The sequence below is a fragment of the Dipodomys spectabilis genome, unplaced genomic scaffold (genome assembly GCF_019054845.1).
Source record: "Dipodomys spectabilis isolate Male_0828 unplaced genomic scaffold, ASM1905484v1 ptg000783l, whole genome shotgun sequence".
Lineage (NCBI taxonomy): Eukaryota > Metazoa > Chordata > Mammalia > Rodentia > Heteromyidae > Dipodomys > Dipodomys spectabilis.
In genome coordinates, this window is record NW_024871460.1 from 19,610,212 (window position 1) to 19,636,982 (window position 26,771).

At 43.8% G+C, this 26,771-nt stretch overlaps 1 protein-coding gene across 5 annotated transcripts in view; it reads left to right on the plus strand.

Moving 5' to 3' along the window:
• The first annotated feature begins 1,568 nt into the window (after positions 1-1,568).
• Positions 1,569-26,771, plus strand: part of Snx31 (sorting nexin 31) — a 42,456-nt gene continuing 17,253 nt past the window's right edge. For all 5 annotated transcript variants that reach the window (XR_006146487.1, XM_042673061.1, XM_042673062.1 and 2 more), the window contains exons 1-8: positions 1,569-1,688; positions 1,771-1,845; positions 9,693-9,807; positions 14,242-14,306; positions 19,418-19,528; positions 21,501-21,591; positions 23,240-23,327; positions 26,064-26,133. Coding sequence is in view for 4 of the 5 variants with exons in the window: in XM_042673061.1 (XP_042528995.1) it covers positions 1,623-1,688; positions 1,771-1,845; positions 9,693-9,807; positions 14,242-14,306; positions 19,418-19,528; positions 21,501-21,591; positions 23,240-23,327; positions 26,064-26,133 (681 nt within the window). In the remaining variant the exon portion in view is untranslated. The remainder of the gene's footprint in view (positions 1,689-1,770; positions 1,846-9,692; positions 9,808-14,241; positions 14,307-19,417; positions 19,529-21,500; positions 21,592-23,239; positions 23,328-26,063; positions 26,134-26,771) is intronic.

Sequence of the window (26,771 nt, forward strand, 5' to 3'; positions counted from 1 at the left end):
AACCGGAAGTGGCGCTGTAGCTCAAGTGGTAGAGCGCTCGCCTTGAGCTGAAGAGCTGAGGGACAGCGCCCAGGCCCAGAGTTCAAGCCCCACGACCGACTAAAAAAAAAAAAAAAAAAAGTTCATACTGTAGGATTCCATTTATAGCTGAGAAGTGCGAACTAATCCACGGTGGCAGAAAGTAAATCAGTGGTTGCTTGACTGGTGATGTCAGGGACAGGAAGGAAGGAGAGAAGGGTTACCAAAGCGTAGGAGGTAACTTTGGGGTTGATGGGTTGGTTTACTATCTTGACTGTGCAATTGACTTCACAGGTGTACATGTGTCAAAACTTACCAAATGGTAAACTTTAAAGTGTGTGTGTGTGTGTGTGTGTGTGTTTCAGTTGTACCTCCGTAACTCTAGGGAAAAATATTAAGCTGGGTGCCAGTGGCTGACACCTGTAATCCTAGCTACTCAGGAAGCTGTGATCTGGGATCTCGGTTCAAAGCCAGCCGGGGCATGAAAGTCCATGAGACTCGTATCTCCAATAAACCACTCAGAAAACCAGAAGTGGTGCTGTGGCTCAAGTGGTAGAGTGCTAGCCTTGAGCTGAAGAGCTGAGGGACAGTGTTCAGGCCCAGACTTCAAGCCCCATGACCGACAAAAAGAAGAAGAAAGGAAAGAAAGAAAGAAAGCAAGAAAGCAAGAAAGAAAGGAAGGAAGGAAGAAAGAAAAAGAAAGAAAGAGAGAAAGAACAGAAAAGAAAATAAATATTAGCGGTGCCTGTTCCCCATCTTTCTGAACACAGTCCCCCAGGGGGTACAGCTTGGATCAAGGTATATGGGACATCCTAGATGAAGGTTTTGATGCTTTCCCATTTATGAAAGTTACAATTCTGTAAATTACTAGTCCTCCAAATCACTCTGGGCATTATTTTCATCAATAACCTAGAATTATAATTCTTACCTGGAGATCAACTGTGAAAATGTTCGACAAAGCCCTCTAAGAAACTGCACAGGATCAAAAGAAGGCGATGGTGCCCTGCTGCTTGCTTCAATACCTGATGAGTGGGCAGGACTTAGTCTGCCTCTTCAAGCATCTCTTTAATAAATATTATTTTGCGTGAATGTCTTTTTATTTTGTTTTTTCTTTCACACAACTCACACACTATATAGCCCAGGCTGGCCTCAAAGTCATGATCCTCCTGAATGCTGAGATTGTAGGCAGGCCTGGCACAGTGAGGGGAGTGGGGACCAACCTCCGGTGGGAAAGTGGCTCCCTCTCCCCCTCTCTCTTCCTCTCCCCCCCCCCCGCCCCCACTCTCCCCCTGTGTCTCCCTCTCCCCTTCTCCCCTACCTTTCCCCCTCACTCCTCCTCTCCCTCCCTCTCCTGGCACTGATTACTTGGGCACTGATTACGCGTGACCTGGGGTTGGTGTGCTGGTTGTGGGTCGGGGGTGGAGGGGCGGGGCGGAGGAGGCGGCTCGTGGTGGGCGGCCCCCGCGGACAGCGGCGGGTTCGGGCCCCGCCCCGTTGGCGAGGCACGCCCGCTGCGCCGACCCGGGGTGGCCCAGAGCTGCGCCCCGCGCGCCCGGAGGCAGGTCGGGGTCCAGCGCCGCTCGGATTGATTCGCCGTCCGCACCATGAAGATGCATTTCTGCATCCCGGTGTCCCAGCAGCGGCCCGACGGGCTGGGGGGCCGCTACGTGGTGCGCTGGGGGGCGGCCGGGTCGGGAGGGGGCCTGTGTTCCGCGCCCCGCTAACCGGGACGGGATGTCCGTGTGCTTGCAGCTGTATTCCGTGTACCTGGACGGGTTCCTCTTCTGCCGGGTGCGCTACAGCCAGCTGCACCGCTGGAACGAGCAGGTGAGCGGGCGGAGGCGGGCGCACCCCCCACCCGAGGCCGCTGCTCCAGCGGGTGCCCAGAGGCCTCTGGGAATGTGGCTTTCTCGGGACACCCGGCTTTGGGGGACTTCAGGCTCCTGATTCGTGGGACGAGGTTGCGGGGAGGATTAATTAGGAATTGCTTACAGGTAGATGGACACATCTGCATCAACCGTCCACAGGTGTGAGATGAGGAAGAGGCCCAGTGATTCTGCCAACCCCACTCCAGCCCTTGAACACTGACCAATCCCAATCAGCTCGGGGTGCTGGGTCTTGGGTGGGGGCCCAGGGTTTCCCAGGACGGTGTCCTCCTTCAGAATGAATAAGTCAAGTGGAGACCAGGGTGCAGCGTTCGCAAGGCTGCACATGACTGTCTAATCTTCCCCCCACCCCCAAGAGTTTGTAAGTTCACTCACTTTTAAAAAAGACGTCTGTATTTTTGTTTCAGGTTCGGGTGAACAAGTAACCAAGGACACACATGGCTTTTCACGTTGGGAGTCCATTTTTCATTGTAGTTTCTCACTTTTCTCTGGGAGGCAAATGGGTTTAATGGATTTTATTGTTCATTTCAGTAGGACCTGTCAAGTCTTCAAAATGTGTTAGAGAAGTAAATGGCACTTGGGAAATGTTCTTGTTTTCCACACACTTTTACAAGTACAGTAGTTGGGTTTTCTCCCTTATTTATTTTAGACTTTAAAGAGCACTTATCTGCAGTTAAAAAACAAAAACAAGAAACAGCTTGCTCAGAGACAACAACTATCAGCATACATTTGGGAGGGGCTGAGGGAAGCCTTTCAGTCTTGGTTGCTAGAGAGTCATAAGTGCACCTGTTTCATTTAGCCTCCTTCTCTTGGTGGACTGCTTTACTTTGATTTTTCTACTCTTGAAAACATCACAGTGCTAGAATTTGCTCTTCCATCACAATGCACTGGAAAGGTCTATTTTCAGGGGATGAAAATCTTTGGTGTTAACAAGAAAATGGGTATGTTGTGATTTTTTTTTTCTTGCCAGTACTGGGGCTTGAACCCAAGATCTAGGAGCCGGTCCTTTAGCTTTTTTGCTCAAGGCTGATACTCCAACTACCCCTTGAGCCACAGCACCACTTCTGGCTTTTTGCTGCTTAACTGGAGTTAAGAGACTTACAGACTTTCCTGCTGGGACTGGCTAAGATTCATGAACCTCAGATCTCAGCCTCCTGAGTAGCTAGGATTACAGGTATGAGCCACTGGAACCTAGGTCAAAATCTTTTTTTTTTTTGGTTCCGGTCGTGGGGCCTGAACTCTGGGCCTGGGCGCTGTCCCTCAGCTCTTCAGCTCAAGGCTAGCATTCTACCACTTGAGCCATAGCCCCGCTTTCCGGCTTTTTTCTTTTTGCTTATGTGGTGCTGAGGAATCGAACCCAGGCCCTCATGCATGCAAGGCAAGTGCTCTGCCACTGAGCCACCTTCCCAGCCCCACCTAGGTCAAATTCTTAATGACTTAATGCTAAACGAAATGAAAAGAAAGCAATAGAAGGGTCCCCATCTCTATGCATACATGTGGTAAGTATAAGTCTATTTCCTTATAAAAGTGAAAATTACAATTATAGCTGTGTGAATTTTGGCTATGAGGATTGGATTTATATTTTGTATAGTCAATACCTATTTATTTAGTTATTTTTGTGCTTGTACTAGGGCTTGAACTCAGAACCTTGCACTCTTGTCTAGCTTTTTTGCTCAAGGCTGGCACTCTACCACTTGACCCATAGCTCTACTTCTGGCTTTTTGCTGATTCATTAGAGATGAGTCGTGGATTTGTCTGCCTGTGTTGGCTTCAAATCTCAATCCTCAGATCCCAGCCTTCTGAGTGGCTGATCATAGGCTTGAGCCATCACGGGCACCTGGTTTGGTAGCTAGCTATATGTTTGATTGAGAAGGACTTCCTACCCAAATGAGGTGGTCTTAGTCCACTTAGCCAGGGTAGGTAAAGAGCTAATCCATGAATGACTGAACCTGAGGAAGAGATGGGTGTGTATCCATGAGGTCACCTGTGACGTGCTCTCTGAGATCATCACCTGCAGCTCTGTCCTTCCTTGGGTGAAGCTTTCTTAGGGCTGGTAGAGTGCTGCTCATCCCTCTGCCACATAAACTGGCTGGCTCATCTCTCTGTGCCTTCGGATGAATAAAAACACTTTGATTTATGCCTCTGTCTTTGCCTGCACTATCCTCCTTAAATGATGTAAAGAAATCTGCAAAGATAACAGCCATTCTGTTCCAGTGTTAAGAGGAGGCATCCTGTGTAAGTGATGCTGAACTGGGTGCTACTTTTTGCACTCTGCCAGCATCAGATATGACAGTGAGGATAAGTTGGGGCCAGTCAAGCTTAGAAAGGACACTGTAGCAGGGGCAGGGGCTGGGATCTGTGCAGGCTCATTATGCCCTTTGGTGTGCCTCCCTGCTCGGTGTTGCTTCTCCTGTTCCATCCCACGCTGGGCTACTCTAATCTCCCCCTTTATTTTTTTCTTAAACAAGGTTTTGGTAATGTAACCCAAGCTGACTTCATATTCTTGCATTCCTTCTGCCTCAGCTTCCAGATTGCAGATGTGCACAACCAGGCTTGACTTTGATCTCTTTCTCTTTCTCCATTCATCTTCTATTCCTATCAGGCTGGACTACTCATTATCCATGCCTTGTTCACCTCCTCTCCTTGGAAGACTTGGTTTTGGGCTCACCAGGAAGGTTGGTTGCATAAGGTACCTCTGTCTGATTTCTGCGACACTTTGTGTTTAGATGCCACAACCCAGAGCACTTTGAGCTGTAGATCCTCTTTTGGCTAAAATAGAACTTGGGGAAGTGGGAAGAATGAGTCAAGGTTGGAAATAGAGAAGGAAGAAAGGACTCCATTTATAACTCCACTTGTCCCAAGTTGCCACCACCCGGTATCAAGGCTGTGAGTGAGGTGAGGCAGGGGTGATGTTTCCCAGTATGATCTTTTCACATTAAGAGACAGAGTTTCACAATGGGATGTCAGGGTAGAGGATTAAAAGGTATCACTAGATGAAGCCAGTGGCTCACACCTGTAATCCTAGCTACTCAGGAGGCTGAGATCTCAGGATCATGGTTCAAAGCTAGCTCAAGCAGGAAGGCCAGGAGACTCTTATCTCCAATAAACTACCAAAAAGCTGAAAGTGGAGTTGTAGCGCAAGTGGTAGAGTGCTAGCTTGAGCAAAAGAGGCTCAGAGACAGTGCCCAGGCCTTTAGTTCAAGCCCCAGGACTGACACAACAACAACAAAGTATCTCAATGTAGTTTCTGGGGGAGAGAGAAAAAATGAGGGGGGAGGGGGGAGAATGCTTCAAGCAAACAAAACACCTAATAAAAGCACAGAAGACTTAAATTTTCCTTTGACAGAGAGATTGAGCTGAGCTATAGAATCAGAAAATTTGCTGTAGAGTTTCAACTGCTATATTTTGTGTTGAGATTCATAAAAAAAGGACTCTGTTGGTATTGTTGAACTTTAGCCACATTCGAGAAGGGAAGTGAATGATTCTTCGTGGAGTCATCTCACGCTGTGAAACCTGCGGGGAGGCCTTATGCCCTATGATGGGCCTTAATGTGTGTTGACTTGCACCAGCTCTTGGCCTCCAAGATGGGGCTCCTCACGATGCTCTCCTGTAGATGGCTAGCTTTGCTGCCTCAAGGCTGCTACTGTTAGAATCTATTGGAGAACATCTGTGACATTCACGAACACGTGCCTAGGAAGCCCCTGGCCTTTTAAAGATCACTTAATCAGTAAATCAAGAATAACTGCTTCAGCCGAGCGCCGGTGGCTCCTGCCTGTAATCCTAACTACTCAGGAGGCTGAGATCTGAGGATCGTGGTTCAAGCCAGCCTGGGCAGAAAGTCCGTGAGACTCTTATCTCCAATAAACCACTAGAAAACTGGAAGTGGCACTGTGGCTCAAGCAGTAGAGTGCTCACCTTGAGCTGAAGAGCACAGGGAGAGCGCCCAGGCCCAGAGTTCAAGCCCCACAACCGACAAAAGAATAACTGCCTGCAAAAAAGACATAGTTCTGCTTCTGTTGAATGGAATTAGCAGAGACCAGAATGGAATTAGCCTTGCCTTGTCCGGAAGGGAACTCCAATTGGGGTACCTTTTGACAGTCTTTAGCTCAGTAGGAACATTTGAGTTTAAGAGTAGCACAGTTGTAGCTATAATGCTATAGTGGGGTTAGATGAGAGATTGTGCCTGTTGGGCTAGCCAAGTCATTTCATGTGTCCACAATTATAGCATCACATAAAACTGCTTTATTACCCTAAAACATTTCTATACATTTCTATTCAGTACCGTCTGATCCCAAACCCTAGTGTTAACTACTTGTTTTTTTGCTTAACAGTCTCTATATGTTTGCCTTTTACCTAGGATGTCATATAAATGAAATCATGCGGTGTATAGCTTTTCCAGACTGGTTTTTTTTTTTTTTTTGTTTACAATATGCATTTAAGTTTTATCCAGGCTTTTTTTTTTTTTTTTTTTTTTGCTGGTCCTGGGGCTTGAATTCTGGTCCTGGGCGCTATATCTGAGCTCCTTTTGCTCAAGGCTAGCACTTGAGCCATAGACCCATTTCCAGCTTTTTTCTGTGATTGACTGGAGTTAAGAGTCCCATAGATTTTCCTGCTTGGGCTGGCTTTGAACCACAGTGCTCAGATCTCAGCCTGCTGAGTAGCTAGGATTGCAGGCAGGAGCCATCAGTACCCAGCTCTTTTTTTTTTTTTGCCAATCCTGGGTCTTGAACTCAGAGCCTGGGCACTGTCCCTGAGTTTCTTTTGCTCAAGGCTAGCACTCTACCACTTGAGCCACAGCATCACTTCTGGTTTTCTGGTAGTTTATTGGAGATAAGAGTCTCACATACTTTCCTGCCCGGGCTGGCTTTGAACCCTGATCCTCAGATCTCAGCCTCCTGAGTAGCTAGGATTACAAGCGAGAACAGCTCACTGGTCCAAAATAGTATTTTTATAAGTAGTATCCCATTATAAGGATGTCTATCGTTGCATGGATGGAAGGACACCTTTGTGGCTTTCTGTTTGGGGGTTATAATAAAGCTACTCTAAATGTTCACATGTGGGTTCTTGTGTGGCCATAGTTTTCAAATTAGTCTAATAAATACTTAAAAGAGTGATTGTTCAATTATTCAGTAAGAGTAGATTCAGCTATATAAGAAACTGTCTTCCAAAGTGACTGATACTTTGTATTAAATATTTAAATAATAAAAATAAAAAATTAAATCACAAAGTAAATGTTGACCTCAAAGTAAAATTCTCTAAAATCAGATATCTAAATATAAGCATCAAGGAGCTATATTTGTCCATAATTATATAGTTAATAATTTTTCTAGATGTTAGACCAATACTTTTCCAGTAGAAACTTCTATACATATGGAAGTAATTCTAGATCTGTTTTTCCAACTCAGTAAGAACTAGCCACCTTCCATGGCTGCTGAGCACTTGTGACTATTGCAACTGAAGAATTGAATTTTACGTTACGAAAATCTCATTTTAGCTAGTTTAGATTTAAATTTGCTCACAGATGGCTAATGGCCACCATATTGAATGATACAGTTCAAGACCACTGGGATGATTTTGGCTTTTACTTGTGTGAGACGGGAAGCTGTGGAAGAATTTGAGCCAGGAGTGCAATGGTGTGACTTACATTTTGGAAATTCTACCTTAGATGCTGTATAGAAATAGATGAAGGGAGGTCAAGGATAGAACAGAGAGAGACCTTTTGGACGCTTAACTCAATAATCTGGAAAATGGGCATCTGCTCGTGATTTGGTTTGCATATAGTGCTATGGTCGAGAGAAGTGGTCAGATTCTCTATATCTTTTGAAGTTAAGAACTATGTAAGATAAATATTTGCATATCTATGCACTGTAATTCTGGAGCAGATAATCAAGTTTTAAATCTTGTCTGTTCTCAACCTCATTTTGCTTAGATATGTTTTCATTTTGTTTTTAGCCAAAGATTCTGGTAATAATAGTTTCAGCACCTTTAGAGGTGCTGTGTTAAACCGTGACTGGGTTTCTTCTGACTGGTGTCCTTTGTGGGTTTGTGTGTGTGTGCATGCAAAACGTGTGTGTGCTTATGTGTGCCAGTCCTAGGGCTTCAACTTGGGCCCGGGCACTGTTCTTAAGATTTTTTGCTCAATGCTAACAATGTACCACTTAAACCAACTTGAACCACAGCTCTACTTCTGGCTTTTTATTATTATTGTTGTTGATGGTAGTTTAGTAGCGATAAGAGCATCACAGACTTTCCTGTCCAGGCTGGCTTTGAACAGTGATCCTCAGATCTCAGATTCCTGAGTAGGTATGAGTACAGTTATGAACCACCTACAGCCAGCTCCTTTGTGTTGTTTTGAAGAGATGGATACCATCTCACCTTTAAGCTGCCACTGAGAGTATGGGGCTAGAATACAGAAGACTCTTTTAGTTCCTAATTTTGTGAATTTTCCATAGAAAGAATTCCCACCATGGTCTTGCAATAAGACTAACCTGGGAGAAAAATGCCTGACTATAGTCTTTACTGGGATAGTAGTTAGTCTTACTGGAATTCTCTGTTACTGTCCAATAGGAATATCATATGACTCATATATCTAATTTAAATTTTCTGATAATTATATTAAAAAGAATAAAAAGATCCAGCTACTCAGGAGGCAGAGATGAGAAAGCCAGGGTTTAATACCAGCCCAGACAAAGTTAGTGTGAAAATCTATTTTATAAAACAAGGTATGCCCGGTACCTGTGGCTCACGCCTGTAATCCTGGCTAGCTAGTCAGGAGGCTTAGAAATGAGGATTGCGGTTCAAGGCCAGCCTGGGCAGGAAAGTCAGTGAGACTCTTATCTCCAATTAACCACCAGAAAACTGGAAGTGGCCGCTGTGGCTCAAGTGGTAGAACACTTGCCTTGAGCTGAAGAGCTGAGGGACGGCACCCAGGCCCAGAGTTTAAGTCCCATGAGTGACAAAACAAATCAAAAACAAGGTTGATGTGGTGATGCATGCTTACAATCATAGCTACTGGGAGGCAAGGTAGGAAGACTGAGGTTTGAGGACAGCTTGGGCAAAAGCGTTAAGACCCTATCTGAAAAACAAACTAAAGCAAAAGGACTGGGAGACTTGGCTTTTGTAATAGAGCCCTTGTTAAGCAATTCAGTCTCCAATACTGCCAAGTTTTGTTGTGAAAAGTAAAAAGAAACAAATGAAATTTACTTTGACAATATGTGCAATCGATCAAAACATTATCATTTCAATGTATAATTAGTATACAAATGATCTATGAGATTTTTTTGCATTTTCTTTGAACTAAATCTTTAAACTCTGGGTGTGTCTTACCCTTGTGGCTCATTTTAAACATTCATAGGCACAGGTGATAGTGGCTGTTTTATTAGATAGCACAGCTGTATACATCTGTCCAGTTCAGATTTCATAGAGTTGGGGTTGAAGAATTAAGTTCTACTATAATCGTTGAATTGCAGATATTATGGAGTGATTTAAGAAATGCAGACTGATGGAGGAATGGGCAATCTTATAAACACAAAAATCAAAATCGATTCTAACTCAACCAAAGTTAGGAATTCTCAGATTGTGTCAGGTCTAATATCATCTTTAGAACATTTGCTGAAATATATTCCCCCTTAAGAAAATCAAATTTTCCTCTTTTCCTTCCTTGGACAATGAAGAAGCATTAGTTTTAAGGAAAGTGTTGGGCTTTGCTCTGAGAAGAGGCCTTAGCATCTTACCAATGCTGAATTTGGAGCAAACCTGCTTTAACTGTGTATTTTCTGGATCTCTCAGCTGAAGCGGGTCTTCGGAAATTGCTTGCCGCCCTTTCCACCAAAGTACTATCTGGCAATGACCACCTCTATGGCCAATGAGAGGAGAGACCAGTTGGAACAATACTTACAAACTGGTGTGTATTGTGATTTAAAAAATAAACACCTGAAGATTGAGCTATAAGTTACAAATCACAAAGTTGATCTGTTTTAAAGTGCTAAATGGATGGTTTTGAACATTTTGAACTGTGCAACCATAGTTTTAGAATATTGTCATCACTCCAAAAGAAAACTTGTGCCAATTGGCAGTCAATATCTTCCCCTATTGGGTCCTGGAAACCACTATATTATTTTCTATCTATAAATTTGCTTAGTGGCGCTGTGGCTCAAGTGGTAGAGTGCTAGCCTTGAGCAAGAGAAGCTCAGGGACAGTGCCCAGGTCCTGAGTTCAAGCCCCAGAACTGGCAAAAAAAAAAGTATAAATTTGCTTATTCTTGATACTTCATATGCATAGAACTGTGCAGTGTATTATTATATTGAGTTTTTAGAATACTTTGTGTTGCTGGGCACCAATGCCTATAATCCTAGCTACTCAGGAAGCTGAGATGGAAGGATTGAAATTTGAAGCCAACCCAGGCAGGAAAGTCATGAGACTGTTATCTTCAGTTAATCAACTGAAAGCCAGGAGTAGAGCTGTGGCTAAAGTGGTAGAGTCCTAGCCTTGAGAGAAAACAAAAACAACTGAGGGACAGTGCCCAGGCCTTGAGTTTATGCTAATTCTGGCATAAACATAAAATAAAATTAAAATAAAATAGGTTGTGTTAAGACTCACTCTAGGTGGGTTTTTTGTTTTGTTTTGTTTTGTTTGCTTTTTGTTGATACTGGGGCTTAAAAACTGAAGCCTGGGCTGGGAAGTAGTAGAATGCTTGCCTTGCATGCATGAGGCCCCGGGTTCGATTCCTCAGCACCACATAAGCAAAAAGAAAAAAGCCGGAAGTGGTGTTGTGGCTCAGGTGGTAGAGCACTAGCCTTGAGCTAAAGAGCTGAGGGACAGCGCCCAGGCCCAGAGTTCAGGCCCCACGACCGGACCCAAAAAAACAAGCAAACAAACAAACAAAAAAACTGAAGCCTCCTCTTTGGCTTTTTTTTTTTTTTGCTCAAGAGTGGTGATTTACCACTTAAGTCACACCTCTTTTTCTGTTTTGTTTTTTTTTTGCTGGAGATAAGAATCTCATAGATTGGTCTGCCCATACTGTCTTTGAACAGTTAAACCAAATCCTCAGATCTCAGCATTTTTGGTAGCTAGAATTGAAGCCACCAGTGCCCAGTTGTATTTGACTTTGAGGAAAAGAAAGAAATATTATCTGGCTTAAGATAGAACAAAGGTCAGAGCTTAGGCAGTGCTAAAGATTATACCTTAAACTCAGCCCTTATAATTGGTACGAAGGTACCAAGGATGTCCTGGCCCCTGAAAGGCTGACAGTACTGTAGTCTTGGCTGTTGTCTTTGGCAAGTGTTTAGTTAGCAAGATTAAGCTCTCACATAGAAGAGTGGCTTGAGGGAAAGTAGTTCACATATTTAGACCTTTAAAATCAGTGTACACATGCAATGTTTTTAACAATATAAACTATGCAAAAAGCATACAATAAAGGGTAATCTTCCTCTCACCCTGTCTTCCAGCTCTCTAGAAGTAAACATCCTTACCAGTATTTCATATCCCCAAAAGCAATCTTTATATAGACTAGAGCCCATATAGATACCTTTTTGTTCAGTGCCAATTGAGGTTCAACCTATGTACTTTTCTTTTTTCCCTTTTTTCTTTTGCCAGTCCTGGGGCTTGAACTCCAGACCTGGGCACTGTCTCTGAGCAGCTTCTTTTGCTCCAGGCTAGCACTCTACCACTTGAGCCACAGCACCACTTTCAGCTTTTTCTGTTTATGTGGTATTAAGGAATCAAACCCAGGGCTTTATGCATACGAGACAATCACTCTACTGCTAGGCCACATTCCCAGCCCCCTATATATTTTTCTGTACCTGTTTTCTTTTTTAACTTTTTATTCTGAAACGCAACACACAGAAAAGCAAAAAAAAAAAAAAAAAAAAAAAAGCAAAGAATTTCCTTATATTCTTCAATCAGATTTTCTAACTGTTACATTTGCCCTACCATTCTCTTTCTTGCGTGTATTTGTATATTATGTGTATATATGAACATGTATGCTTTTGAAATGATTCATATCACATACCTAAGTCATTTTATCCTTAAGTATTCCTAAGTATTTTTCCTAAGATCAAGGACACTGTTGTATAAACACATAGAGTTATCAAAATCAGAAAAGTATTGCTACAACATTATCTACAGACCTTAGTTACATTTACTCAAGTGAACTAGCACACTAACGTCCTTCACAATTGAAGTTTTTTCTTCTATATGTTGCCTTTTCCTTTTAGAATACGTATAGTTTGACCTAATTTCTTTCCATAACTGCCTAATTTAAACTTACTAAAAATTCAAGAATCTATAGTAGAGACCTGTTGAATAAGCCCTTTCAAGTTCAAAATGTAATCTCCCTGGCATTTTCAGTCTCTCTTGGTTTTTCTTCTCAAGTCTTAACAAAATCCACCTTAATACCTGGACTTTTTACTGATAACCCCAGCACTTACAAGATCACTGTTCTCGACCCCATCTTGACCATATCATCAGATATCTTGTGTATCCTCTTTGACAAGGTCAAGTGAGGACAGAGTGCAGCTTAGTGTCATTGTCATGACGGAGAGCTTGGGCTTGGGAACAGACCCACAGTCAGATCCCACATTTGCTTCTCAGCGGCTGTGTGACTTCGGGGTGACATACTCACCTGTCAGGTACCTCACTTAGACTCTCAGGGTCTTTTATCTATAAAATGCAGATGACAGGTGCTTCAGGGTTTGTCATGAAGATTAATAGAGCCAAAATGCACAAACTTCTTGTGCCAGTTAACCTGGTACAGTCAGTTATACAGTAAATACATGTATATTAATACTGTTTTTTAAGTTTTCCTCATCCCCAAGAATCTATGCTAAGCCAGACACCAGTGGCTCACACCCATAATCCTAGCTACTCAGGAGACTGAGATCTGAGGATCATGGTTCAAAGGAAAGTCCATGAGATTCTTATCTCCAGTTAACCACCAGAAAACCAGAAGTGGTGCTGTGGCTCAAGTGGTAGTGCTCGCCGTGAGCTGAAGAGCAGAGGGACAGCACCCAGTCCCAGAGTACAAGCCCCACAACCAACCAACCAACAAAAAAAAGAATCTATGCTAAGCAATATATTTTGCCTAATATGCCACGTCTATTCCAGAAAATAAAGACAGAGCTTCCCTTTTCTTTCCTCCCTTGAAACTATTCCCTCAAGACAGAGGGAGCTGTTAGCTCACATCTGTAATCCTAACTTCTCAGGAGGCTAAGATCTGAGGATCACGGTATGAGGCCAGCCTGGGCAGGAAAGGCTGTGAGACTCTTATCTCCAATTAATCATAAAGAAAAGAAGCCAGAAGTAGAACAGTGGCTCAAGTGGGTGAGTGCTAGTTTTGAGCAAATATACTAAGGGACAGTGCCTTAGGCCCTGAGTTGAAGCCCTGTACTGGCACAAGAAAAATAATTAAGACAGAGGGAATGCCTTTGATGGTCGTTGTTTTGAGACAGAGCCTCACTAGGTAGCCCAGACTAAACTTGAACTTGAAATCCTCTTGCCTCAGCCTCCCCAGTGCTGAGATTACATGCCCATCTGGGAATGCCTTTTCCAGAAAGTTTATCATGTCACCAAGTTTTAGTTTATTTGGAACACATGGCATTGCTTGGAAAGGCACATCCTGTAATGAAGTCAGTCAGTGCTAATCTTGAATGCTGATTTGATGAAATCAGCAAAAGAACAGCAAGAAGAAAAGAAGAAATTTAAGAGCAATTCAAAAGTGTACCAAGTTAGTTCAAGTATTGGGTTCAGGACAGATTTGAGGGAAGGGAACCAAGCACAGAGGAGGCAGGCTGGCAGCCCGGAGTCTACAATGCTTACAAGGGCTGGTTTGCTCCTGGCTTCTGCGTAATCAGGTTGAACTTTAAAACTGAGGGCAGGGGAGAGGATTTTTGTAAGATCCAAGCCCTTCAATCTCTTGTCACTCTTTGGATAACCTCTTGAGAGCCCTGATTTTTCAAAGTGGTGCTCTCAATTGATGTTTCTTGGTTGATTGGATTTTTTCAGATGACCCAAACTTGTATGCTCTTTGTGCTGCTTCATTACAGTTTCATCACCATCCCAGCAGGGCAGTGAAATGAATACTGAGCAGTATGAATGAGCATGAATAATGTGAGATTCCTGGGAATGCCATTACCCTGCATTGGCACAAAGGGCTCATGTGGTTAAGGCTTCCTACAATGGGCAAGCTTTGTGGATTTTCCTGTTCTGAAGGAAACTTCCTTGCCTCCAGGGAAGCCACCGTGTGCTGGCCAGGCTTGGAGGATTTCCTGGAGGACAGGCAATTTATAGACAAGGCTCAGCCCAGCTCTTGCTCACCTGGCTTGCTGTCCATATTTTTCAGTAACTGCAGACCCAGATGTGTTGAGAAGTGATGTCTCCATTGAGTTTTTAAGGCTCGTCCAGCTGGTAAGCTTGTCCTTCTTTACTGAGGCTGTTGTTTCTCTGTAGAGTATGTGTCTGTTACCCTTGTGTGCATATGTGTACGTACCTTGTGCTTTCACCATCAGCCATGTAGAGCATGGGCTTGGGTAAAATGTATTAATCTTGAGTAACATGGAGGATGGTTCTTATTCTAAATGGAAAATGAAGCATGCCATTTGGCTTTTGGTTTGCCTTTTTTTTTCCCCCAGTTCTTGGGCTGGAACTCAGGGCCTGGACACTGTCCATGAACTTTTTTTGCACAAGGCTAGCACTCTACCACTTGAGCCACAGTGCCACTTCTGGCTTTTTCTGTTAATGTAGTATTGAGGAATTGAACCCAGGGCTTCATGCATGCTAAGCAACTACTCTTACATTAAGCCACATTCCCAGCCTGGTTCTTCCTTTTATTTTGTAGCCTAAGTACTATGTATTTCTGAACTGGATCTGAAGGGACCAGCTGAAGGGGTGCAGAAATCCAATATTCTCTCTCTCTCTCTCTCTCTCTCTCTCTCTCTCTCTCTCTCTCTCTCTCTCTCTTTCTCTCTCTCTCTCTCAACTGGGGCTTGAACTCAGGGTGTGGGCATTGTCCTTGAGATTTTTTTGCTCAAGGCTGTCATTCTTCTACTTGAACCACAGCTCCACATCCACCTTTTTTTTGCCAGATAATTGGAGATAAAAGTCTCACAGACTTTTCTGCTCTGGCTGCTTGGAACAAGGATCCTCAGATCTCAGCTTCCTCAGTAGCTAGGATTACAGGTGTGAGCCACCAGTACCTGGTTTTTTTTGTATCCTCTTGATAGTTTACATAGGCAAATCCTCTCTTGTTATTGCTGTTCAAGGGCTGGTGATGATAGTAGAGGAATATGTACAAGGGAAAGTAACCTTTCTTGGCCATAGTCCCTCTTCTGTAGATAGCTGTTCTTTATTTACAGTTGATGTGCACATTTTTGTGCACATGCATGTAAATACACACCTTATTTTTAAAATACCATAAAGTAAACATGCTTCTTGAACCTTGCTTCCTCCTCCCCACACTGAGACTCCAACCTCTATACTATAGGCTTGAACTGTCCTTGCTAGGCAGGCATTCTACTACTTGAGCCACGTTACTAGACTGAATCTTGCCTTTCAAAACTTGACATTTTTCACATCATTCTATATCAACACATATTAAGGTAAATTTGACTTCAGTTCTTTTGAGGACACCTGATGGATTTTTGGCTGTAACGCTTTTAAAATGTCATCCATGGGTGTCAATGCCTTTATAAATTTATACCAAAGCCTTCTGATGCCAGCTGCATTTTGCAGTGGTTCTTTTTTACCATGAACTTTACCAGCTCTTTTTTTTTTTTTTAATGCTGTCACATGTGTTTATTTTTATTTCAGTTCATCTATTCATTCATTCATTTTTGGTACTGGTACTGGGGCTTGCATAGAGGGCCTCGTGGGCTGTACTCTTTGAGTCAAGCCTGTAGTCCATGCTGGCTCACTTTTATTTCCTTTTGTTTTTCTTCTTCACTGAGGCCTTTATCTGTTCTTTCAGATCTTCATTCAGAGATGTTGCATTTTTATTAGTATGTCTAACATTTTTTTCTGCTTAGGGGTATCATTTTTCAGGCCTCTCTATATTTTTGATTCTACTTAGTGAATTTTCTTTCCCTCTTCCTGTGTAGGGCTTTTGCATAGATCCCTTGTAGTCTTCTTCAGGTGATTGTTCAACTTCAGAAGGGGCTATTCTTCCTCAGATAGCTGTTTACTGATCCATAACACACACTGTTGTGGGGATGGGGGCTTGAGTTTAAGTCACTCAAGTCTCTCTCACAGGATTTCTGGATCTTGGCTCTGCTTTCTGAGATTTTTTTTTCTTTCTAATGCTCTGCTCTAAGGCCCACACAGTCTGTTCAGTAGTGAAGCAAAAACCATAACTCTTCCTGTTATGATCTAGTGTTTATGATGCTTCAGTTGACTTAGATCAGCAATCCCCAAAGTAGCTAGTGGTTAAGAATTCAGATTCATCACAAAGGTGCAATATCTATGTACATCTGATCATATAAAATCATATTTATCTAAATGAACTCCAGGAAATGGAAACGAGAGGCTTTTTCCTTGTTGTTGTTTCTGTTTTCTATTTGTCTTGTTTGTTCATTTATCAATCTTTGGGAAGTTAAGAGAGTACAGCAGTGGAAGGACAAAGAGTGAAAAATGCAGTAGAGCTACTAGACACTATGTGGGAGATGAACTATACAACTTGAGGGTGGGGACAGAAGGGGAAAACTGGGAAAGAGCAAGGGAATGGAATGATATTGTCCAAAAAGGAATATACTCTGCCTGACTTACGTAATTGTAACCCTTTTGTTCATCACCTTTATAATAACAATAAAAATTAAATTTAAAAAAGTTCAGGTGCAGGATTAACATGGTTAAAATTTTGGCCATCCTGTTTATGAGTTATATGACTTGGAGCAATTTTGCTTCTTTGTATCATGGTTTCTTTTTGGTAAAATGGAGAGAAAAATGTCTTGCCTCTTTGGGTTAATTTGAGGATTAAATGAACTAAGCCCTTTCAATCACTTAAATGTCATCTGGCACAATGTTACCATGTAGATGATAGTCACTTTTGAATCTGAGCTGGTCCCTTTTCTTTCAGCTTTTTACTGGTTAATTGGAAATAAGTTTCATGGATTTTCTGGTTGGTCCGGCTTTGATTCTCAAGTCTCAGCCTCCTCAGTAGCTAGGATTATAGGCATGAGCCACCAAGTGTTCAAGAGGGAAGGTATTTTAAAGGAAATGACTTCTAAGCAGGTCTTTGAAGGCTTTTGTTATAGGCAAGGTATATAGTACTCTAGCTTTTATTTTCTTTTATTTTTACATTGAGGGAAAGAAAGTGACACCCATAATATCTGAAAGTGTGGAGGGACTTATGACTGTAATTAGTGAAAGGAAAGCAGAGACCACTTCCTGTGGAGAGGAATTTATCTCTCCTACCGCCCATGGCCCCTGATCTCCCTCCAGAGCGGGGGGGGGGGGGGGGGGGGGATTGGCAGTGAGAGGATGTAGCCACAGATGCTGTGGAAGCAGGAGGAAACAGTTGGGCATCGGAACTCACAACAGAGTGCTCCTGAAGGGCCCGGGAGAACGGAATGAGCAGTGATTTGTAGAGGAACCAGACCATGAAGGAGCCCAGGGAACTGGGATTAGGCAATTTCCCCACCTAGATATTTTCTCTGTATTTAATAAATCAGAGGCAGAGTCCTAGTGTGTATTGCCAATAATCACACATTCCAGGCCTGGCCCTTCAGGGCTTGCAAAGAGAGGAGCATCTCCTCACTCTGGGCAAGGTCACGCTACATTAAAAGCATGAACATGTGGCTTTCCAGGAAAACCTCCAGTGGAAGATGGCAAAAGCCCAGATGCAAAAATGTAAATGGAGTTTTGCCCTGGAAGGGATCTTTAAACTGGGCAAAGCCCAGGGCTTCCTGGTATCCCTCAGGTTTCAGGTAGAAAAACATTTCTTATAATCAAACATTCTGACGTCCGAACCCATGGAGCCTGGGGCCAATGCCACTGCTTCCAGTCATGTTTATCACTCTTGGTTTCTCTCCCTCATTTATATATTTCCCTGCCCCTCCCCACTTATTATGCTCTCAATTTTTTTTGTACTGGTCCTAGAGCATAAACTCAGGGCCTGGGTGCTGTCCCTGAGGGGTTTTTGTTGTTGTTGTTTGCAAAGCTGATGCTCAACAGCTTGAGCCATAGCTCCACTTTAAGAGTCTCATGGACTTTCCTGCCTGGGCTGGATTTGAATTGTGATCATCAGATCTCAGCCACCTGAGTAGCTATGATTACTTGTGTGAACCACTGTTGCCTGACTTATACTCTGAAAATTTTCCCTGTGTACTTAACAGGTAAAAGGACATTTGAAAAGACACAGCTGAGGTCTTTGGACTGAAGATCTGTTTATATTCCTGGTTCCTAAAGTGGAGTATTCCCCGGCAGCATGTAACTGCAAGGCTGACCATAAGCAGACAGGGAAGGCTGCTGCGAAGCTAGAGACAAATGATTAATTCAAGAAGTTTTGCTCACTGTGGTAGCCATGCTAAGGGGTTTGGAAGGCAACTACTTCATAAGAATTTAGGGTTTCAGGCTGGGAAGTTGGCTTAGTGGTAGAGCGCTTGCCTTGCATGCCTGATGCCCTGGGTTTGCTTCCTCAGAACCACATAAGCAAAAAGAAAAAAGCCGGAAGTGGCGCTGTGGCTCAAGTGGTAGAGCGCTAGCCTTGAGCTGAAGAGCTGAGGGACAGCGCCCAGGCCCAGAGTTCAGGCCCCATGACCGGACCCAAAAAAAATAAATAAAAGAATTTGGGGTTTCACTTTTTGCCTATGACAACTTGAACTGTAATCTTCCTATTTACTCTTACCATTGTTAGAATGAAACACATGTATCATCACATTCTGTTTTTTTTGTCTTTTTTTGGGCAGTTGTGGGGCCTGAACTCTGGGCCTGGGCGCTGTCCCTCAGCTCTTCAGCTCAAGGCTAGCACTCTACCACTTGAGCCACAGCGCCACTTCCGGCTTTTTTTCATTTTGCTTATGTGTTGCTGAGGAATCGAACCCAGGGCCTCATACATGCAAGGCAAGCGCTCTACCACTGAGCCACCTTCCCAGCCCCCACACTCCATTTTTTTTTTTGTTCTTGTTATGGGGTTTCATGATGTTTTTGTTTGTTTGTTTGTTCGGCCCAGGCTGGCCTAAAACCATGATTTCCCTTAATCTCAACCTCTCACATCGCTAAGATGACAGATGCTTGCTACCATGCTCAGCTATTGGTTGATATGGTGTCTCCAGCTCAAGTTTTAAAATGTGTCAAGGCAGCTCATGGTTCAGAGGATTTTGATGTGTATTTTTTAATGTGTTCTCAATTTTCTGTTGTTTATTTGGAAGTTATTCAAGCTTTGTGTTACTGTTCTGCCTTGCCTCTTCATCTACATACCTCTTCATCTTTCTCCCCACTAAATGTCTACCCTGGGCTCTTGTGTGCTTTGGTGCCATCTGCCTGCAGAGCACCTGGACCCAACCCTTCTCTCCTCCTACTCACAGAGGACTTTCAACATTCTGACCCAGAAAGCATCTCTGGATGTGTTTCTGCCCGATGGAAGGAGCATGAAAGTAGATATTCTAACATCAGATACTGCCGAAAGAGTCCTAGAGGTAAACTTTGTTTAATCTCATTCCAGAACTTCATGGAGAGAAAAAATAGTTCTGCTTCAAAAGCAAGGACTGGGGCAGGGCACCAGTGGCTCACGCCTGTAATCTTAGCTACTCAGGAGGCTGAGATCTGAGGATCACGGTTCAGAGCCAGCCTGGGCAGGAAAGTCTGTGAGACTTTTATCTCCAATAAACCACCAGAAGTTCAGAAGTGGCGCTGTGGCTCAAGTGGTGGAGTACTCGCCTTGAGCTGAAGAGCTCAGGGACAGCGCCCAGGCCCAGAGTTCAAGCCCCACGAACAACAAAAACAAAAACAAACAAACAGGGACTGAGGTATGGTGAGCCTTGGGAGCCTTCCTGGATTTGGTTTTTATTCTGTGTGTCTCATCTGTGGTAAGTGCTGGGGTCCCCTGGGAGGCTGAGCAAGGCACCTGGATGACAGCCCTTCTTCTAGGACCTGATTTTACCCTCCCAATGGACATCACTCACCTTTTCCTAGAACCTAGCCAGGATATAGTCTGTAAATGTCCAGAAGGCTTTGTTACAAAACATTCCATATATATATATATATATATATCCCATATATGAGAAAGGAAGGAAGCAGTTCCTGGCTGAGTCTAGAATAAGCCATACCCAGTGGATGATGATAGGGCCTGGCAGTCTTTGGAAGGCTCTCTCTCCTCACACAGGAATTCCCTGAAACCAGTACCTTATCAGGTCTAATTCTGGGCACAAAGAGCCAAACCTGATTTTGAGTCATTTTGAGGATGACAAAGGTGTTAGATGTGACTGTCACCAGTCACTTTTCCCCTTCTGCTCAGCTGGGCTACAGAGAGAATATTGTCTTCTCACACTGATATGTGCTCTGGGGGCTCACTTCCCAGACTCTTTTTCCCTGGGAAGATTTTAGTTCCATTCCTCAGAGAAACATACAAGGGCGCATAGAAAGCTACAAACATCAGCTTGTGTTCTGGGGATGGCTTCTGACCTCTGTGAGCTACCTGCTGGACTCTTTGCTCTCAGGCCTGCTTTTATGTGAGATGCTGCCTTAGGCTTTTCTTCCCAACTTAGAGGTCCAAGCCGTCTAGGCCCTTGACCTCAGTAGAGTAGCCCAGCTCTGGATTAAAATGATTATGTTGGAACTTTTTTTCCCCTGAAAATCATTGTGTACTTCTACCATACCCCCTGATCTTTCCTTTTTCTTTTTTTCCTTTTGTATTCTCAGTGTGGATGAATGGACGCAGAAGCACTTAGATGCTTCTCCTTGCTGAGGCCACCCATGGAGGATTCTTCCTAGGCTCCTCCTCCACCCCAAGGCCTGCTGATCCTATCCCCAAACCTTTCTCAAACCAATCACCTTCTCTGTCACTATGCCTCCATCCTGAATGAGTAGAGGATGGCTAATATCCTGCAGAGATGAGAGATAGCAAAATGATCCAGGGCCTGTGTCCATATCCAGCAGCCTCACTGGAGGCCAGTCTAATTGGAGGCCAGATGACAGAAAACTGTCCCTTGAGGTGAGGTGAGACTGGTTTTTGTTTTGTTTTGTTTTGTCAATTGTGGGTCTTGAACTCTGGGCCTGGGCGCTGTCCCCGAGGTCTTCAGCTCAAGGCGAGCATTCTACCACTTGAGCCATAGCACCATTTCTGGTTTTTCTGGTGGTTAATTGGAGATAAGAGTTGCACAGACTTTCCTGCCTGGGCTGGCTTTGAACTATGATCCTCAGATTTCATCCTCCTGAGTAGCTAGGATTACAGGCATGAGCCACTAGCTCCCAGCTCTTTTCTTTATTTAAAAAAATATTGCTAAGGTTGTTTTTTTTTTCCCAGAATGAATTCCAAACTTCTTTGAATGTCCACTGGCCTGTCAGAGCACTTCCTATTAAAGGATATTGGTCATTTCCAGTTCTGCATGTCACAGATGGGAGGCTCAGTTGTTATCCTAATCTTTGTCCTTGGCTTGTCTTTTCCTAAAGGTGGTGTCTCATAGACTGGGACTGTGTCGGGAGCTGATAGGTTACTTTGGACTCTTTCTCCTTCAGTTTTGCAAGAATGGCAAGCTATCTGGTAAGAAGGAAAGAGATCAACCAGGAGGTGGGGAAGGCAAGGGCTCATCCCAGATGTGGGAGGCATTGCTGAGGGGGCCAGTCAGCCTATCACCAGGTTGTAGTCCCTACTGCAGTTCTTGACTCTGGATTGAATATTGTAAATGGGAGGTTGTATCAGGATGAGTGGTGACAAGCAGCCGCAGAGAAGTAGCAAGGTCAGGAGCAGGATCCCAGGTCCGCCCACCGACTCTCCTCCCTCTGTGCTTACCTGCACAGTCCTAGTATCCTCTCACTTTTACCCCTCACTTCCAACCCCCAACCACTGGCTATGCACAGCTTTCTGGTGCCTAGAGTGCTATCAGGACATCCCCTTACCATACAATGTCTCCTAGTCAGAGAGTACTTGTGATAAAATGTGAATGTTACAAAAATTTTTAGATTCTTTTTAAAAACTAATTTATTGTTGGTGTGGAGGTGATGTACGTAGTGATTACAATTACATGAGTCAGGTAATGAGCACCTTTCCTTTCAGAGAGTGTCTTCTGTTCCTTCATTCTCTCCCAATCCCTCTCTCCCATCTCCATCCAGGAGTTGTATAGTTCACTTTCATCAATGTCCAGTGAGCTCTGTTACCAAACCTTTCCCACCCTTTTTCGCTCAAGTTCTATACCCTTCCCACCCCCCCCCCCCCCACCAAACCCTTCTAAAGATATACACTTGAACACACCATACATAAGGTAAAGAAGACAGAATCATCAAAAATGGGAGAAAAAAGTGTTTAGATTCTTGAAAGAGAAAAAGTCTACTGAGATAGGAAAAGGTGGCAGTCTAAGTCCAGGACTGTTGGCTTTCTCTCCACTGCATATTAAGTATCACAGGCTTTTTTTTAGCTGCACAATCCTGTCAGTTATCTCAAAGCAATTTATGCCTTTAAGCAGTAATAGGGAACCTAAAGGTTTTAGGTGTGGATTGGGCCCTACAAGCTGTGGGTGACAGCCACAGCACTGGGAGCTTCTGGACCTATTTATTTCTTCTTTGTTTATTTTCATAGGGTAAGTATTCTACTCAAAGAAAACTTCCTACTTTGATAAGGTTCAAATAATATTTATTTATTTAAATTATTATTTACTTTATTGTTGTTATAAAGGTGAGGTATAGAGGGATTGCAATTACGTGAGTCAGGTAATGAGTGCATTTCCTTTTGTACATTGTCTTCCCTTCCCTCACTCTCTCCTAGTAATATTTTTTTAATGAGCTTCAGGAAGTTAAAAATATATATTGCCAGGCACTAGTGGCTCACATCTGTAATCCTAAACTACTCAGGAGGCTGAGATTGGTATTCATGGTTCAAAGCCAGGCAGGCAGAAATGTTAGTGAGATTTGCATTGTGTGAGACTCACATCTCCAATTAACTTCCAAAAAGCTGGAAGTGGAGGTTTGGTTCAAATGATAGAGCATTTACCTTGAGCAAAGAAGTTCAGAGTTCAGGGACAGGGCTCAGGCCCTGATTTCAAGCCCCAGGGCCAGCACACACAAACACAAAAGTTACACATATGTGCAAGAGAATATTATTTTTCCACTATGAACACCACTTTCTCCTCTAAAAGGTCTGTATGTAAACTACGTATGCATTTCAATCTTTAAGATTGCCTTTTTCCCTTTTCTAGTTGTGAAAAAGTTGGCGGACTTTGAGCTCCCTTACGTTAGTCTTCAGAGTTCTGAAGTGGAAAACTGTAAAGCTGGACTCAGAAAGTGGTGAGTATTTATAGTGACAGAAACCATATCTGGTCGGAAATTGTCAGCATCTCGCCACATGCTGCCCACTGCCTGACAGCTGGCAAGAGACCAGGAACTGGGACAGGTGAAGGGAAAGACAAGGAGGAAGTGAGAGTAGAATGAACCAGAATACTGGTGGTGATGCCCAGGGGGAGGAGGATGACTTTGTTCAGTTCTTCAGTCTCAGGTAATTCCTCAAGAGGTTTTAGAACGAGGATGGTGGCCTTCCATTCTTGGTCTCTCCTCAGAGACAAACAGGAAGGGAAGGCTTTAAAGATAGCCACGCGAGAGTATGGATTGCTGCAAGTGAGGGAAGTTGCTGCCCTCCTGTCTGCTGGATTACTGATGGTATTAATGGACCGGTTTGTGATACTTACAAGCAGATCTGACTCATTTGTTCAACGTTGGCATTCCCTGAAGGCAACCAGTGGAGTCACAATTCACTGAATTGAGATCTTAAGTATTAGGCGTACTTTTCTTTCCAAACTATATGTCCTAGGGTGGTATGTCCCAACACCACCCATGTTCCTAGATTGAAAGTATTGTGTCTTGTCAGAAAATACTATCATTCTTTTGGGAAAAGCAGGTTATGAGGTATAACAAACAAACAGAAAGTTACTCTTAGTACTAGTCCTATAATCTGTGTATCCCAGCATTTATTACTGTGACTGTACTGGATTGGTACTTAAGTCTGGTCTCTCTGAGCTCAGTCATTCTGTTATCTGAGCACAGAAGAACAGAAGAAAGACACTTTGAATCTAGGTGTGGTTGTTAATGCTAGTTGTGATGATCTGCTAGAGCTTCAATTTGCAGTTTTGAGTTTTGTGAGACTAGTACCAGCAAGGCTAGATGTTCAAATACTGTTATTCTGACATATACTAAAAATGGTTAAAGTCTTGCAGCATGGAGCTCTAAGAAGAGGAGAAGGCTCACTTCTAGCTCAGGATTTAGAGAGTAACTGCTTGGAAGCTGCTTGTTATAAGAGTGGCTGAGCATGGTAATCCTTGCCATCAGAGTACATGATTAAAGTCCCAGCTCCCACAGGTTTAACTGCACAACTTAAGTCAAGCTCCTTAAGCCTCAATTTCTTTATCTGTAAAATTGGAATAATAATAATAATGGCTATTATTATTATATCATCTCCCAGGATTGTTGTAAGAGTGAAAGTAATCTCATATATCCAGTAAGATTTGGTCATGTTTGTTATTGCTGTATTTCTGATCTCACAATAATTTAGTAACAATATATATCACTGGGACTTCTCACTCACGTGTAAGATAAGACATTTGCACTATTATAAACCAGCACCTCGATCCAGGGAGATTGCCTTTGCTTATGGGACTGTAAGAAAGGAGACCCATTTCTATTGTTGGAGCTGAGGAGGGGGATGGCCTGACACAGCATCCACTGTGCCTCACCCTCTTTCCAGAGGAGGTCTTACCTAGGTGTGAGCTGTGTGATTCCAGCAGGTGAAGCCTCTCAGGAAGGCCTAGCCAGAGTTATTTCCGTCTGTGACTCCAGCATCTCTCCAATGATGACAGAGTTCCTTCCAGACCAGCAGTGCCAGCCCTGATCCCTACAGAGACTCCACAGGGGATGGACTGGGGCTCTCCCAGTCTCTGGTGCAATAGTTGCCGTTTTGTGCCACACAGGGGCAAATAGGTAAATGGAAAGTCAGCAAGCATCCTCCAGTTGCTTCTTCCTCTCCCAGAGTGAAGTTGACATAGCTCCATTTTCATCCTTCTGCAGGTCTCAGCCAGCCCACAGGTCTAGCCACCCTGAGGCTGCAGCTCAGCTGTAGCTCATCCTTCCTGACCTGACTCTTTCAGTCCATTCTCAGCATCCTGTTGTGTTTCCCTGGTGACAGATTTCAGTTCATCCTGAGGATTCTAGATAGGATATGGAACTCCTCCTGTTTGCAAGCCACTTTTCTGAGACCCAAAGAGACCTGTCTGAACAGGGAATGGGGGAACTTCACATCTTGAGTGAAACAAGTTTGGTCAGAGAAGTGATCAGCCTTTACTCAGGGTGCTGAGGAAGCCCCCAGGGGGTGGTTTGCTAACACAGCACTGGGCAGCAGGGACCAGCAGAGGGGCCCCTGGGAGGAAGAAGGGATACGTTAGGGAAGGAGGAGGAGAGGAGAGAAAGCATGATTAGATTATAAGTTGGGTATGGGAATGGTAGGAAATGAATTGGAAATAAATGTGTGGGTATCCCATGAAGGGTCTAGGAAGTGAGAAGGAAGTATGATCCAACTTCTGCTATTTTGAAAGCTGGAAAGTTTGCTCAGGAAAGATCATCCTGGGTGGAATGTAGTGTGGGAGGCTGAAAACCTAGGGAGAAGTTGCCGGGGAGGTGAGAGCGGAGAGCAGCCAGGTGCTGAGTGGTGAAGATGAATGTGGTTATAAGGGGCAGATGACCATACCAGATGCTATGGGGTGGGAAAAAGGAACTCAGGACTTGGTGGTCAACGTGGAAGCTGAGGATGTACAAGAATTCCTAGAGCTGTATTTTATTTACATCTTTACCCTCAGAGTCCATTCAGTAATAGAAAATAGGGAGTCGAAGAGATGGAGAAAGAAACTGAAGTCTAGGCAAGTATAGTGTGTGGACTGTGAGAGAAGGGGGCCCTGGCTCCTAGGATGGAGGACTACACTCCCACATATGCTGCCAGCCAAGCCACATGAGCTCATAGAATGCCCCTGCATTGTACAGGTACCTGGATCCAGCCCTCGACTCCATGCTGATGGACTGCAGAGCAGCAGTAGATTTGCTGTATATGCAGGTGAGAATGCCATTACCATAGCCCACTGGGATTAGAATGGTTAAAAATGTATAATTATTAGGACTAGGTGGAGTGAGTCACGACTCTGATCCTAGCCACTGGGGAGTGTGGGTAGGAGGATCATGGCTCCTGATGCCCCTCCCCCTTCACAAACAATAACTAAAGCAAAATGGGCTAAAGGCATGGCTCAAGTGGTAAAACACAAGGCCATGAGTTCAATCGCCAGGACTACCAAAATCAGAAAAAAATTATAGTAGTTAAACATTCAACATCACTAAAGCTAGCACTATACTACTTTGAGCCACAGCATCACTTCTGGTTTTCTGGTGGTTAATTGGAGATGAGAGTTTCATGGCTTTTTCCTGCCCCAAGCTGGCTTTGAACCATGATTTTCAGATCTCAGCCTCCTGAGTAGATAGGATTATAGGCATAAGGCACCAGTGTCTAGCTTACTTCTAGATATTCTTATTTACATTTCATTTTTTTTTGTTTTGTTTTTGGGTCCGGGCACAGGGCCTGAACTCTGGGCTGGGCGCTGTCCCTCAGCTCTTCAGCTCAAGGCTAGCACTCTACCACTTGAGCCACAGTGCCACTTCTGGCTTTTTTCTTATGTGGTGCTGAGGAATCGAACACAGGGC